The sequence below is a fragment of the Pyxicephalus adspersus genome, chromosome 7, assembly GCF_032062135.1.
Source record: "Pyxicephalus adspersus chromosome 7, UCB_Pads_2.0, whole genome shotgun sequence".
NCBI classification, from domain to species: domain Eukaryota; kingdom Metazoa; phylum Chordata; class Amphibia; order Anura; family Pyxicephalidae; genus Pyxicephalus; species Pyxicephalus adspersus.
Genome location: NC_092864.1, coordinates 29,393,524 through 29,407,445, shown reverse-complemented (window position 1 = coordinate 29,407,445; position 13,922 = coordinate 29,393,524). Strand labels below are relative to the sequence as shown.

Below are 13,922 nucleotides of genomic sequence, written 5' to 3'. Positions count from 1 at the left end.
ACGTGCGATGTACAAACTTCAGATTCTCGTCCCATATCAACCCTACACTGATTATCGGTCGAGAACCATTGAAAATGTGTACGTAGCTTTAGTGTTCTGAAGTAATTTTATTTCCGCTTGTCTCACTTCTAAAACTACAATGTAGCCAAAACTTTGACACCTGAAAAATGCACTACTAGATGTTGGAGGATGTTTGTGTGAATTTGTGTCCATTTTTTCGGTCCACCACTGATTTTTGAATGAGAACATCTGACTTGCAGTTGGCATTGAAATTCTTACAAAGGAGATCAGTAGGGTGAATGCGTCTTGCATAATTCTGGTACTGAAGTGGGATAAGAAACCCTCTTGGATTGTAAGATCTTCAGGGCAGGGTCTTCTCCTCCTTCTGTGTCAGTCTGTTATTTGCAACCCCTGTTTAATGTACAGCGCTGCCTAATAAGTTGGTGTTATATAAATACTGTTAATATTAATAATAATGGCTAGCAGTTGGAATTTCCGTTCTTAAAAAGGAATTTAGTAGGGTTGAGGTCAGGACAAAATGTGCTCCGCACAATGTCTACTGAACTCCTTTGGAGAAATTGAAATGCCAGATCTCATCCAATAGTTATATTCAAACTTCCAATTTCATAAAACTTTAAGACCTTTTTATAATAGTGGGAATCTGATAAATTATCAAATGCCACTGATCTCCATTGTGGCTTATAGCATCTTCCACTTAAGTGGTGAATGCTTTCTGCATAGCTTTAAATGGGAATTAAGCTGGTTGACTCTTTAGAAATATGGCGGCTGCCATCTTTAGCAGTGAAAGTGACAATCTTCTAGAAGTGAAATCAGCAGGATGTACAGGTGATCAACATAACTATTGGACTGGTATTTTTTTTTTTCCTGTACTATGATCTTTTTGGCTTGCTGTAAGGGTGACATTCTTCCCAATGGCCAGCAATGTAAGAGACATTCTTCCCACTGACCACCATGAATATACTGTGAGCTGTGGATATAGGAATTATAGCAGAGGTTTCCCAAGACCTAAAAGTTATTTTAAGAGTTACCCAATGCTAAAAAGGTTGACAAAGGCTGCTCTAGAAGGACAGTACAGACTATAATAGAACCCGCGACGTGGTGCAGGATTTATTCGGATATGAATAGTCGGATGATTTAATTCTTCAATAATTTGATCTGTTGCTTGTAGGCATAAATCTGCCATTCTTGGTAGTTGTCTTTCTAGAGATCTGTGCTTGTTTTTCCCTTCCCACACAGCAGCTGTTGTTGCTATGTTTATGCATTTTCTTTTTATCAGCAATGAAAAAGTGTCTGTAATTGATTTTTATATTACTAAAGTTTTATAGAGATGCTAGATTTTAAATGCCCAGGATGTTCTTTGTGAAACTCTAGTGTTGGTGTTCCTTCTGAAAGCAACCAACCAGTAGATGCCTCGTGCCACCATAGGAATGACCAACAATTCTTGGTCAAAGCAGTATATGACTTGCTTAAAAGTGTATGGAAAAAGCAAAAACTCGTTTGGTTAAAGGGCAAGCGTGTGTTGAGGATCCCTTTTACTTTTGCCCCAGTCACCTGAAAAGGAAGTTATGATAATATTTTCAAAATAGGGGAATTTCTATCTTAGACCTGGTATTTCAAATGAAAGTAGTCTATATGTAAGCTGCATTGCCCTTGCTGAAAACCAAGAAGTTGGGTGCTCACTGTGACTCAAACATTGACATCTTTGGGAAACTGGCATCCTTGTAGACAGCTGCAAGAACATTAGGAAGACCCTTCCATCATTTTTCGTCTAAGAATCCTGTCGCAAGCTTCATGCCAATGTTTTTGGGTCCTGGCGGGTCACCTTGTCATGCCAGCTTAGCACCCTGGCCTCAAATTTGTAGAAGGGTCCCCTTGGAAATGCCGGTGACTTTCCCCATGTACAGGTGCAAATGAAAACGATTTACGGATATTTAAAAATACTTTTCCATTTTCTGATGATACCTGTGTTATTTATTTATTTTTTTTTTTTTAACAGACCGAAGGCTCCAAACTTCAGAAGGACCTCAGGACGTACCTGGCTTCTGTAAAAGGTAAGAATGGTCCGTGGTTATTGAGAAAGTGGAAACAGAAAAAAGGTTTAATTCGAACCTAATTTTAACTCCTTGTTGCCACTAGATTTTGGTGTTTAGAGAGGCCTCATTCTCAATGGATTGGCTGCATTCTCAGTGGCGTCCCTGGTCTCTAGTGAATGAATGGGCTGAATACCTGGTGATTTCACTGGTCTCCAGTGAATGGATGGGATGCTTTTGCAGTGTCTGCTCTTTGGTAAATTCAGCATTTGGTGTTTTTTTTTTTGGAATACCAGGTGACTTTTTGGCACAACTGAACTATTTTAAGTCAAAGTGATAATTAATGTTGATCTCATTAATAAAGTATGTGTTAACAAAGCTGAAGAACCTCTTCTTTATTTTTTTTTTTTTTGTGTCAAAATCTTAAACCACAAAATTAATCACTCTTTAATTTCTCTGTAACACCATGGAAATATATAGCTAAGGGGCTAAATACTGTCATTCCCAGTATTTCCAAATAGAGGAACGCTTTCCCCTGCAGTAGAATAATATAAAAATGTACTCATGGATGCACAGTCTTTGCAATAATCCGCAGGACTCCTATAAATGCAGTCTAATCATGGTAATATTTTAACAAAAGTATAAACAATCTAAGGGACTTTGAAGGCATCTAATCCACAAAGAGTATATACATAGATAAAATCCAAACAAATGAATTTAGCTTTTATCTATGTGTATACTCTTTGTGGATTAGATGCCTTCAAAGTCCCTTACTTTGTTTATATATCTTTGATTGAAAAACTGGGATATGGCATCTTTTATGTTAGATATTCAATTATTGCTGGGAAACGTATCTGGAATCATGTTATTTTAAAAATACCTCTTTTTTAACATTCATATAAAAATCCAAAAAAAAGCTCCAAAGCTTTCATGTTCAAAGGTAGACCCTATGCAACCTAGATCACATGGTCTATGGCTATCAAGAGCATTGTGGGTATTTATTTGCATATGTCAGGTTCTTATTGTCCTTGGCCACCTTCAGATTGTATTTGACTTCTGTCCAGGTGACCACTTAGAAAGGGAGTAGATTGGATAGCAAGAAAATGTGGGCAAAGTCATGCCTGGAGCTACCCTTTGAAGCTAAACTTGCTAAAATTTTATTAATTTTTCCTTTGCAATTTGGTCTTTAAAGTAACCTAAATTGCAAGTAACCCTTTACAAGAAATCTCTCTTCTTAGCTCCATGTTGGCCTGGTTAATATACCAACAACATTTTTTGGATTAAATTTGTTCCCTAAGACGTGAACATTGTAAAAAGGCTAGGAAACGCTGCAGTAGAGTGGGCATTGTCAGACTAGGACACTATGACTTGTAAAGGGGAAAAAAGAAAACCCACATGACAACCTCATTTAAGAACTTAGAGCTATTGGATTCCTCCACAACATCATATGCTTGCTTTTCTTTGCTACTGATTCTAGTGTATGTAGAGGGAGCATGGGGTTCTGGGATTGCACTTTTAGTTGTAATATCTTCAGAACATTTTTATTTCTTCTGGTTTACCACCAATTTTGACCATTTGTTGTATTTTCTTGCAGCTATGCATGACGCTTCCAAAAAGCTAACAGAGTGTCTGCAAGAAATCTACGAGCCTGACTGGCCTGGCAGGGATGATACAAACAAGCTTGCAGAGGTGAGCTTTAATTGTCTAGTTTGGGGTTCTTTTCAAGGGTTTCCCTGCTTTATTAGTTTAAGTGACAATCCACCGAAATAATAAAACTTCTCAAAGGTGAACTTTTTGTGATGGCGAGATCAATAAGTCCACAAATGGCAGGCCCTGGTGTAGTGTTCCAAGTATGCAGTGATAGTACCTACCATGAATGGTTAAGGGAAGGACGTCCGGTGAACGGACAACAGGGTCATGGGTGCCCAGAACCCAGTGATGTGTATAAGAAAGGTGGGAGGTTGTCCATTTGGTTTAATACCATTGTAGCACAAATTTCTCAAAAAAATGTATAAAGCTGAAAATGAAGACCTCAAAACGGAGAATCTGCAGTGAATGACTGCTGAAAATACCTATAATGGGCTCAAGAATGTCATATCTGGATTTTGGGGCAATAAAAGCAGGTCTGTTAAATGGAAGGTTGGGTGTTTTTTTTGTCATTTGCTGCAATGGCAGCAGGGTGAATTATGGGAATAAAGCAGGATGTCTGCCAATGTCTTGGTCCCCTACACCACCTCTTCTCTTACAAGTCAATGGTAATTCCAAGCAGCTTAGAAAGACAACTGCAAGTCAAATCCACTTTTAAGGAAACTCAAAAGTACCTGAAACTGATCTATAGATGACATTGGTGTTCTAGGTGATTTTTTTTTTTTTTATATTCAGTACTGACTCATAGGAAACAGGAAGAATATAATTCTCTGTATTTAAAAATTTAGATCTTATAGAGAAGTAGAGACATCAAGGGGAAGCTTGTTGGAGATCAAAGCAAGATAGGGAAATTGAGATATAAATCGTTCTATTCACTGGAATGCAAAGTTAAACATTCTACAGAAGGGTTAGAACATTTGTTTGGTTTTATTACCTTCGATTTACCTTCTCGTTTGGTCTGGTGGCCTCCATTGGTTGAAAAAAATGGGAAAGTTTTGCATTTTTTTTTTGTTGGCAGACAGCCTGAAATCATTGTCTGTTGTGTACTTTTTAACAACTTTATTATCTTATTTTCATACTTCTATTATTTATTTATTTTTTTTCTGCTTAACAGAACAATGACCTTTTGTGGACTGATTATCATCAGAAGTTGGTAGACCAGGCCCTACTGACCATGGACACCTACCTCGGCCAGTTTCCAGATATTAAGGTAATTTAGTAACCCAATCAGAATTTTTAGTTCTGTACCTCCTTAAAGAAATATCCAGGTCCTCTGGGGTGCTCTAGAAAAATCACAATGAGCTACGATACATAAAGGTTAAGTGTTTTTGAAGGGACTCTAGCGTAATCTTTTTTTATATTTTGGTAAATGGTTACAACCATCAGGTCTTTATTACTTGGAATAGTACTGGATATATTATTTCTCCACCCGTTTTCCATTTCTTTTGAATATTATTATCAAATCAAAACAAAGGGTGATAAAATTCCAAAATGTGTAGTTTTGACCAGAACGAGGGATAAAGGGAAATCTTAAAATGAGGATTGCCTTTTTGATGACCACTTTCTCATCAGTGACTTCCTCTCCCTTTGTAGACATTAGAATTGATTGAAAATCTTCCATTCTGATATATGGATGAAAGCAACTTGCTTTGTACATAATGCAAAATTTACAAAATGTAGACTTTATACAACAAGTAATATATAAACACATGGGCCCCTTTTAGACTTGAGGTCATTTCAGAGCCATGGTAAGCCGCAGCGTTCTGCCACAGGCTCAATTGTGGTCCAGTCCACTCCCATTCAGCAGCAGATCACAGCACGGTTCCCAGAAGTGACTTTTTTGCCTCCTTTGGATGCACAATTAATGTTTGAAATTTTGCACCTTGGGCATAGCCTCAGCCATGTGCAAATCTGGTCACCTATGTTGTGGTTTGCCATTCCTGGGTGCACAGCAGCAGTTGGATGTGTGCTAAAGGTTAGCTAACCACATGGTTTCACTTGGCTGGTGTGAAAGGACCCCTGTTGTCAAAGCTAAGCCGTTAGCCTCACCAGGGACCCCTATTCAAATGCTTTTAATATCAACGGCAACATGTGGTTAAACGTAGCTGCCCTGCACTTCTTCCTGAACCTCCTGGCCAGAAGCGACTTTTGTGGCTGCCTTGAACCATGCCACCATCAACTGCAGCCATGTGGAAACTCAAGCGTGGTTGAACCTGCAGTAGAATACTGCAGTCGTTGAAAGTGTGAAATGTCCTTTACTGCTCTATACCAAACCTGGCAATGCAAATCTGGTATAGAAGAGTCCGTGTTGTGTGATGAGGTTAATTGCTTTGTTTAGGGGTCCGATAGGGTAAGAATGTGACTTTATTATTACATCACCATCCCGTGCCTTTAATCCAAGGCTCGGATATAGACACCGCACCATGACTGTACTATATTTTTTTTTTTTTTTTTTTTTTTTACCTTTGCAGGATTCTCTTTTCTGATCTCGTGTTTTGAAACTAGTTTAAAAATCTTCAGTTTTCCAAAAAATGATTGCTGGTGTTAGTCATACCATACTGATTATTATGTACACTCCCTAAATAAGAATCATCCCATTGTGTGGTATGTGGTTAGACAAGTCAGTTGAATTTAAGGGGAATGTTAGGTGTTTGCACATATTTTCTCGACCTATTTAGTATCAAGGTAACCTAAGATTTATGTTTTTGTTTTTGCCAGGTAAATGTGAACTATTGCATAGAATGTTTTTATTTTTCAATAAAAAAATGTGCAGGCATTATGTGAATGCAAAATTTCAGTAGTTTCCTAGTTCCCTGCTGTACATTTGAGCCCCTTCTGTTTAACTGTATTCAGTACACACAAAGGGAGTTTTGAGGTTCATAAAGTTCATTTTGGATTGTCAGTTGGGGAGAGAGGGTCCACAAGCAAATGGTTATGGCTCTTCAGAACATTCATAAATGCTGTGTAATAAAATATTTTATCCAAGAGCAAGGACACATTATTTAAATACAAATTATAATTCATAAGATTCTAGATTAGATTATTCACAATTTTTTTTTTTTTTTGCGGTTTGTCCACAAAGTCATTAAAATATTTAGGTTGGGGCAATGCTTCAGTAATACTTCAGGAACCTCTGGACAACAGATTGTAAGATATGACTCCTTATGAGTAAACCTAAATGTTTTTTTTTCAGTCACGTATTGCAAAACGAGGAAGAAAACTTGTGGATTATGACAGCGCAAGACATCACTTTGAATCCCTGCAGAATGCGAAAAAGAAGGATGACACGAAGATTGCCAAAGTAAGTTTTTACTCTTGGGGCAACTACAAGCAAATTTGTTTGAGGTCCGTGTAACTGCCACCATATCAACCCAGCAGCACAGGCCTGGGGGGCAAAACTATTGTCAACACAGCTGTAAGTAAGAATTAAAGCTCTCGTACATAGCCCCCGAGAAACTCATGGAAACGTATCATAATTTCTGTTCCAAATTCAGGTCAACTAATCAAATTCACATCTGATGTTTGTAGAACCATTCAAAGAAAATTTCCCCAATGATTTCATGTCCAGGTGTACTTTCCATTGGCTGGTGGTTGTCTATGGGAACACAACTGCTGTATTTTCTGGTGATCGGGTCACAGCTTTTGTGCAGTTTTGTGTCCAACTTAAAAAAAAAAGTTCTGCAAAGCCTGAACATCCCCAAAACCCAGGACCACTCATTTGGTCATATTTGAGTACCACTAGTCACCATTTTTTATTAATATGCAAGATGAGACCTTTTGGTGCATAAAGGATTTCAGAATTATCTATTGTGAATCAGAATTTTTTTTTCTACAGGTCCAATAAAAAAAAATACAAACTCATCTCTGTGACAAATATGACATTTTGTTTGAATTAATTGACAATTTTGTTTCTTTTTTTTGTTTCTTTTATTTATTTTTAATAAAACCGTGTGATTAGGCTGTGGGAAGAAGCCGTTGTGTTTCCTTCCGTCCCAAGCCAAATCTATTTCTCATGTACTTTTGACCTTGAAATATTTTCTGCATTTTACAGAAGTGTTGCAGATTTGTAATTCTAAATTTGTGTAAGATAATTGCACATTTCGGAGTCCTAAAGCTTCTGATCTCCCAGGCATGACTAACGACTCTTGTTACTCTTTGCAGTTTTGTGGGGTGTCTCCGCTGCACTGGTCCCGTTTGTGTGGAGTCCTGTGTGTCTCACTTCTGGCATGCCACAAAGGATGACCTAACGCTGATTTGCTGCTGCTGCTTCCTTGTAATTGTCACAAATAAAACTGTCTTTCTCTGTCCTCTCTCTCTTTGTGCTCACCTTGATGACAACACTTGCAGCCGGTGTCGCTTCTCGAGAAGGCTGCGCCCCAGTGGTGCCAGGGGAAAATACAGGCCCATTTGGTTGCACAAACTAACCTGCTCCGAAACCAGGTGACTTCCTGGCAGAGCGCTAACCCCCACTTGTCGTTGTGGTAGCTGTCTGTCTGTGATGTAGTTGTGCTCGGTCTCAGAAACATGGAAAAAGAATACATTTAATTGTCTCCATTCCAGGAGCAATTTAGTAAGAGTCCGATATGAGGAAGACATAAAGCCTTCCATGGGAACTGGTTCTACAGATGCAGTAAATCAATCCAAACCAAAAACAAAACAAAAAAGGATTGCCTATATTTTCAAAAACACAGAATGCCAATCCAAAAAATGATCAGATTGTTTTTAGGGGTTGAGAATAGGGATTAGCGAAATTAAACATTTTATATTTCTGTAGTTTTGGTGAAAATTTTGGCAAAAATTATGCAAAATTGCACTTTGGCAAAATGCATTTCTGTCAAGAACTTAGCCAAATTTAAAGTGATCTTTTTGTTTAATGGGGTTTAAATGGGGGCTCCTTCCAGCCATCCTGGACCAGTATGAAAAAATGACCCCTCCGCCTCATATAATAATAATTTTGAGGTCTGTTCAGTAAACTTTGTAGCAAAATCAGTTCCTCTAAAACTTTTGCTTAACAAGTGATTTTGTTTATCTTTCCCCATATCATTAGAAATTTCTAGTGATATCTTTTGATAGGAAAACTTAAAAAAAAAAACAAAGTTTAATATTCTGTAAAAAACACTAGTTTCTTAATGACCAACCCCTGTGGAATTGGGTCACTGAAGATAAAACAAGCGGATAAACACTTTTTTGACTTTCCTGATATACAGACTTTTTACCCATGTCCGTGCCCTATCAAGTATTAAAATCATAATGTCCTATGCCATTTTTTAGGAAGTCCATGGGGGCTTTGCCAAATTTTCCTTAGGAAAACCTTAACTTTTGGCCTGGAGTTGATCATGCTGACTTTTTACGTAGTTCCTTTAGGATCTGGTGTCTTTGCTACAGCAGGAGGCTTGGGCTTCCTTGTTTGCCCTGAGATTTGTCCCCTGCTAGAGTAAGTTATATGAATGATAAGGGTAGGGGTAATTTTTTTAAATCTGATCTTTGGATATTTTGGGGTTTTCTAGCAAACAACCACTGTGGTTGTTTAATATTAATATTTTAAATGTTAAAAAGTACCACAATCCTAATTTACAATATAAAAATGCCATCTATAGCACTAGAATTAAAACAAAATTATTGATGTTTAAATGTACAATATCCAAGTTGCTTGCAGACCGAGCACAGCTGTGTTGTAGGATGCATGCTGTGTTTTTATGGGAATGTCACTTTTGGTTGCTTCTCAAATTCATTACAAAAAATCTAAGGTGCTTTTGGGCTTACACCTTTGAGTATATAATGTTGTTAAATACTGTAAATGGAATATATGGGGTTGGTTTACTAAGAAGCTTTTACTGTTTATTTAGCAAAGTGAATTACCATTCTTCAAGGGATAACTCACTGTGAACAAGGAGAGGCTGTGCTGATGTTGGCCATGCAATCATGTGCAAGGAAAAATCATGTTCCTTACATTTCTTTTAATTCTCTTTAGCTAGTCATTAATTAAATTGTAGTCCAGTCCTTCCCTCTGAAACCATTCTACAGACTTGACTGCAGTTGGGCAGGAAAGCCTGGTCCTATGATTGGACAGTTCTCTTTCTTTAGTCCTGTTGGGAAGACTCCTGGGTGGGAGCACTATGCATATTTGCATATTTTTCAGTTGGATTGGTTTAGATTGGTCTTCCCTCTTCCAGCTGGAGTGCTGGTATACCCAGGATTACAGGAGGGGAATAGCCAACAGACTTCGGTATCTAGGCTTGTTCTATGTAAATAAAACATTTTCATTAATTTTAATGAACCCATACCTGGAACAAATGCAATTTCATACCTATAAAGAGATTGCTGCAACTTGGATGCCTGCTCACAGCCATCTGTTTGCACGACTGGACCATTAAATGCTGCTCTATATTTTGTGTCTATATGAAAGTTGTGACATTCCAATGTGTTGTAGTGTATTGTTGTTGTGTCGTAGAATTACCTGCATGCTTCGTGATTGTTCAGTGTATCATTTCCAGTGGTGGACATGGCCAACAGTGGGCCCCTGTGCAAAACTGACCACCCCTGGACCAATGTCCACCCCTGATTACTTCTGTTTATTGTAACCAGGTCTAAAAATAGTTTTGTATGACTGTAATGTGGAGCCAACTTTGGACAAACCTGTGGTGAGATTTTGTTTTAGGTTTGGTCTGTCTGATCATCAAAATTTAAAGGTGGCTGTAAATTTAGGTTGATAGTTCCCAGAGGCTAATATAACATTTGGTTAAAAAATGGGCCATCAATGGGATTGAAAAGAAATATTGCCCTGGGGATGAGAGGTATAATCAGCAGAGCCACACATGGATATTTCCAGGCTACTGTGTGTGTGTGTGTGTGTGTGTGTGTGTGTGTGGGGGGGGGGGGGGAAAAACTTTAGGTTCTTCCTTCAGTCTTTTGGGCAAATTGTACAACAAACATTGAGTCCCACTATGTAGTCAGCAAGGACTTGCAATCTTTGCTGCTACTATTGTTAAGCTACCTGCCCATTGGTTCTCTGCCTTACCAGCAACCATATACTATAAGGGTCAACTAGACCTTTACCCTACACTGGCCGATCGATCAAAATCTAAAACAAGATCTGACAGAATGGCCAATGTGGAAATATTTTGATGTAGTGAGAAAAATGTGGCACTTTGCTTGTTTATCTAGATCTCATGAAGTTAACCTGTGTTTCAGTGTTAACTTTTACAATAAAGGTCTGCTTCCTGAAAACAAAATATTAATATTGCTGTACAGGGATAAGGATATTACATAAGCCTAGTTCCTCGGCTCTACTGATTTTTTTTATTTTTTTATTTTTTTATTTTTTATAGGATTACAAGTGGTTTTGTTGTATTAAGGTGGCACTTACCAATGACAGAATTATTGTTTTATTGTTTTCCAAAAGTTTTACCTAGAAATTGAACTGGCACATCATCTTGTTTCCGGAAGGCAAAGCAAATGGTTTCCTGTAGGGTCCCTTATAATGACACAAGCTGAAAGTTGCCAACATACACCTCTGGTTTGGTATTGGTGCAGCTTAGAGGAATTAATCTAGAATTCGGAAAATTTGATTTTGAATGATTTTGTTTCAAATAGCATAGTTTAGTTGACATGATAAAGCCAGACCTGGTAGCATAACATTGCTGACTACTCATGGAAGTGTTTATCAATAGCATGATATTTGTGTTGTATTTAATTTAAATAACACATAGCCACCTTTTTTGTAGTACCCCCTTCCATTTTGCTTCCATGTGCCTCAAGGAAGGATCCCGAACAGATGGCAAGCAAAGTGCACTTTTTTAATTTTCTCTGCCAAAATTGTTCTCTGAATATTTCTGGAAATGTTGGCAAATATGCACAACACAAAAGATAGATCATTCAGAATTCCTTGAAAGGTGCATTTGAGCTTCTCCAAGTGAGTTTTACTTATGAACCTGTAAAGGAATTCAAATCCTGTTTGACGCAAACAAAATCTTGTCATGCTGGCCATTAAGTTGACAAAACCATCACCTTCACTGTACCATAAAGGCGCCATCATTTTTCTCCCACCCACAATAGATTTTGACTTTAAGTAGTATAATATATAAATTTAAGTATAAATTTACTCCATGGCCAACAAGATTGGTACTGACCTTACAGTTACTCCTGGCTTTGGCTAGATTTGGCCATTTGTGCTCGATTTTGGATAACCGTAAAAAAAATGTTGTGTTCTCTTTTGTGTCCATTGTAGCTTCCATCTAGTGATGTTGGTAGCCTTCCCTGCACCCCTTAAATTGTCTGCATTGTGTCCTAACACTCTACATGTTCTGTTCAGGCTGAGGAAGAGCTGCTGAAATCTCAGAAGGTATTTGAGGAGATGAATGCTGACCTGCAGGAAGAGCTGCCTTCATTATGGAATAGGTATGAGAAAACATGGTACAATGGTGCCAGTTCTCAGAGTTCTAATGGTAGCACCATTGCTTTTTCCTGTCCTAGGGTGACTATGGATGCCTGCTATACTGCATGAAGTAGCCATATTGTCACCAAAGGGCAAAATAACTTGAAATCTTCCTTTTTTCCAATCTCGGTAACATTAGGGAAAGTGTTTTTTTTTTTTTTTTTTATAAACATTATACTAAATACATTTTTTAAAAAAAATATTGGCTTTGGGTCTAGTAGGGAAGGGTTAGACACTCCATCAAGCTTTTATTTTGTCTGTGTGCTGTATTTTGAGTTGTTGTTGATAGGTGAGGGAAAATCCTCCAGCAGGGACACCTTTGCTAGATACAACTCTCTGGGATGAAAATATAATTTTCCTCTTGCATTTGTAGGATAGGAAGTATAGGAAATTCTCCCCAATGGGTTCACACATTGGAGAGTAACCTTATGTGGAGTTTATCTAATCCCTGTACCAAAAAGGAACAAATAAGAATAGCTGATTGTTGGGGTTTCCATACACTTCAATGGGCCATTATATTATTAAAGGCAAAAACAGCGATAACAGGTGACGGGCGAATGACGACAGTTTTACCAATATGATCCTGAACAGCTGTAACTGTTGAAGTTGGGCCATTTGTGGGGAAATAACAGATTGTGTTTTATGTTTATTTGGCAGCCGTGTTGGTTTCTATGTCAACACATTCCAGAGTATCGCAGGCCTGGAGGAAAATTTCCACAAAGAAATGAGCAAGGTGAGGGGGCTGCATGCCAGCTGATTGTACACTTTGAATTTGGGGGGAATGACATGTTCAGAGTTTGTGAAAAATTATTAAACAATCCGCACTTTGATTATAAAAAATAGATTGTTGTTGCCAGCAGTGTACGGTCCTAAAATGATCATATTTTTTATACTCTGATGTTCCACTGAAATGGTCTGTCTGGCAGTCCTACAAGTGAAATAAATTTAAAGTAGCCAGGGAGAAGATACAGACATCCTGCAGCTTAATTGATGGTGGAACAAGAATGTTACAGGAAAACCTTTGGATGTGCTCGCTTGTTGCACAAAACTGCAGGAAAATAGGAAGTGGGAGCAGCATGGTGCTACATGGATGCATGGGAGGTGTATGACTGCTGCATGCATGGCGTTATATATCCGGCACTTTATGGCAAGTTTGAAGGGGCTGAGATGTTGGTTTCAGTAGATTTCTAGGGACGCAGCAGAACAAAAGAATTGGTTATGCATATAAATGTGCTTGATTTACCTGAACAGTTTAAAAGTGAACAATCACTAAATCCACAGCTCATAGTACATTAGCATGGTCAATGGGAAGAATGTCTCTTGCATTGCTGGCCAGTAGGAATATTCCCATACTTAAGGATAACCCGAGAGGCACAGTTGGCTCATTGCTCAAGGAGCCCTTAGCAACCTCTGGAGAAACCCTGGGTTACACTGTACATATGTATTTCATTATAAAATTACATATTTGGAGGATGTAAATGGTGTCGCAAATGGTAAATATCAGCAATGTCCAGCACTCACAAACCTTTGCACTATTTTTTTTTAGAGATGCCAAATGCACTGCTTATTCTACAGTTGAGTACTTGTCACTGCTAGTCTTATTTAAGAAATTCTTTATACCTTTTTCTGAATTTTGAGTCACGTATGACAGATTCATGTTAAACTATTTTTATTACTTAGTTATTTCTCTACACCATGGTTTTGGTCTCTGTTGACCATTTTAAAAGCAGTTCTATAAGCTTGGCTGAATTCCTCTCAAGTTGTGTAGAAGACCTTAGACAACAGAGTCA

At 38.1% G+C, this 13,922-nt stretch overlaps 1 protein-coding gene across 11 annotated transcripts in view; it reads left to right on the top strand.

The window, feature by feature from the left end:
• Positions 1 to 13,922, top strand: part of BIN1 (bridging integrator 1) — a 75,205-nt gene that overhangs the window by 32,828 nt on the left and 28,455 nt on the right. For 8 of the 11 annotated variants that reach the window (XM_072417942.1, XM_072417943.1, XM_072417947.1 and 5 more), the window contains exons 3-9: positions 2,018 to 2,072; positions 3,646 to 3,740; positions 4,813 to 4,908; positions 6,892 to 6,999; positions 8,046 to 8,138; positions 12,010 to 12,095; positions 12,790 to 12,865. In XM_072417942.1, the coding sequence (XP_072274043.1) occupies positions 2,018 to 2,072; positions 3,646 to 3,740; positions 4,813 to 4,908; positions 6,892 to 6,999; positions 8,046 to 8,138; positions 12,010 to 12,095; positions 12,790 to 12,865 (609 nt within the window). The remainder of the gene's footprint in view (positions 1 to 2,017; positions 2,073 to 3,645; positions 3,741 to 4,812; positions 4,909 to 6,891; positions 7,000 to 8,045; positions 8,139 to 12,009; positions 12,096 to 12,789; positions 12,866 to 13,922) is intronic. The other 3 variants (XM_072417944.1, XM_072417948.1, XM_072417951.1) reach the window with 1 other exon arrangement.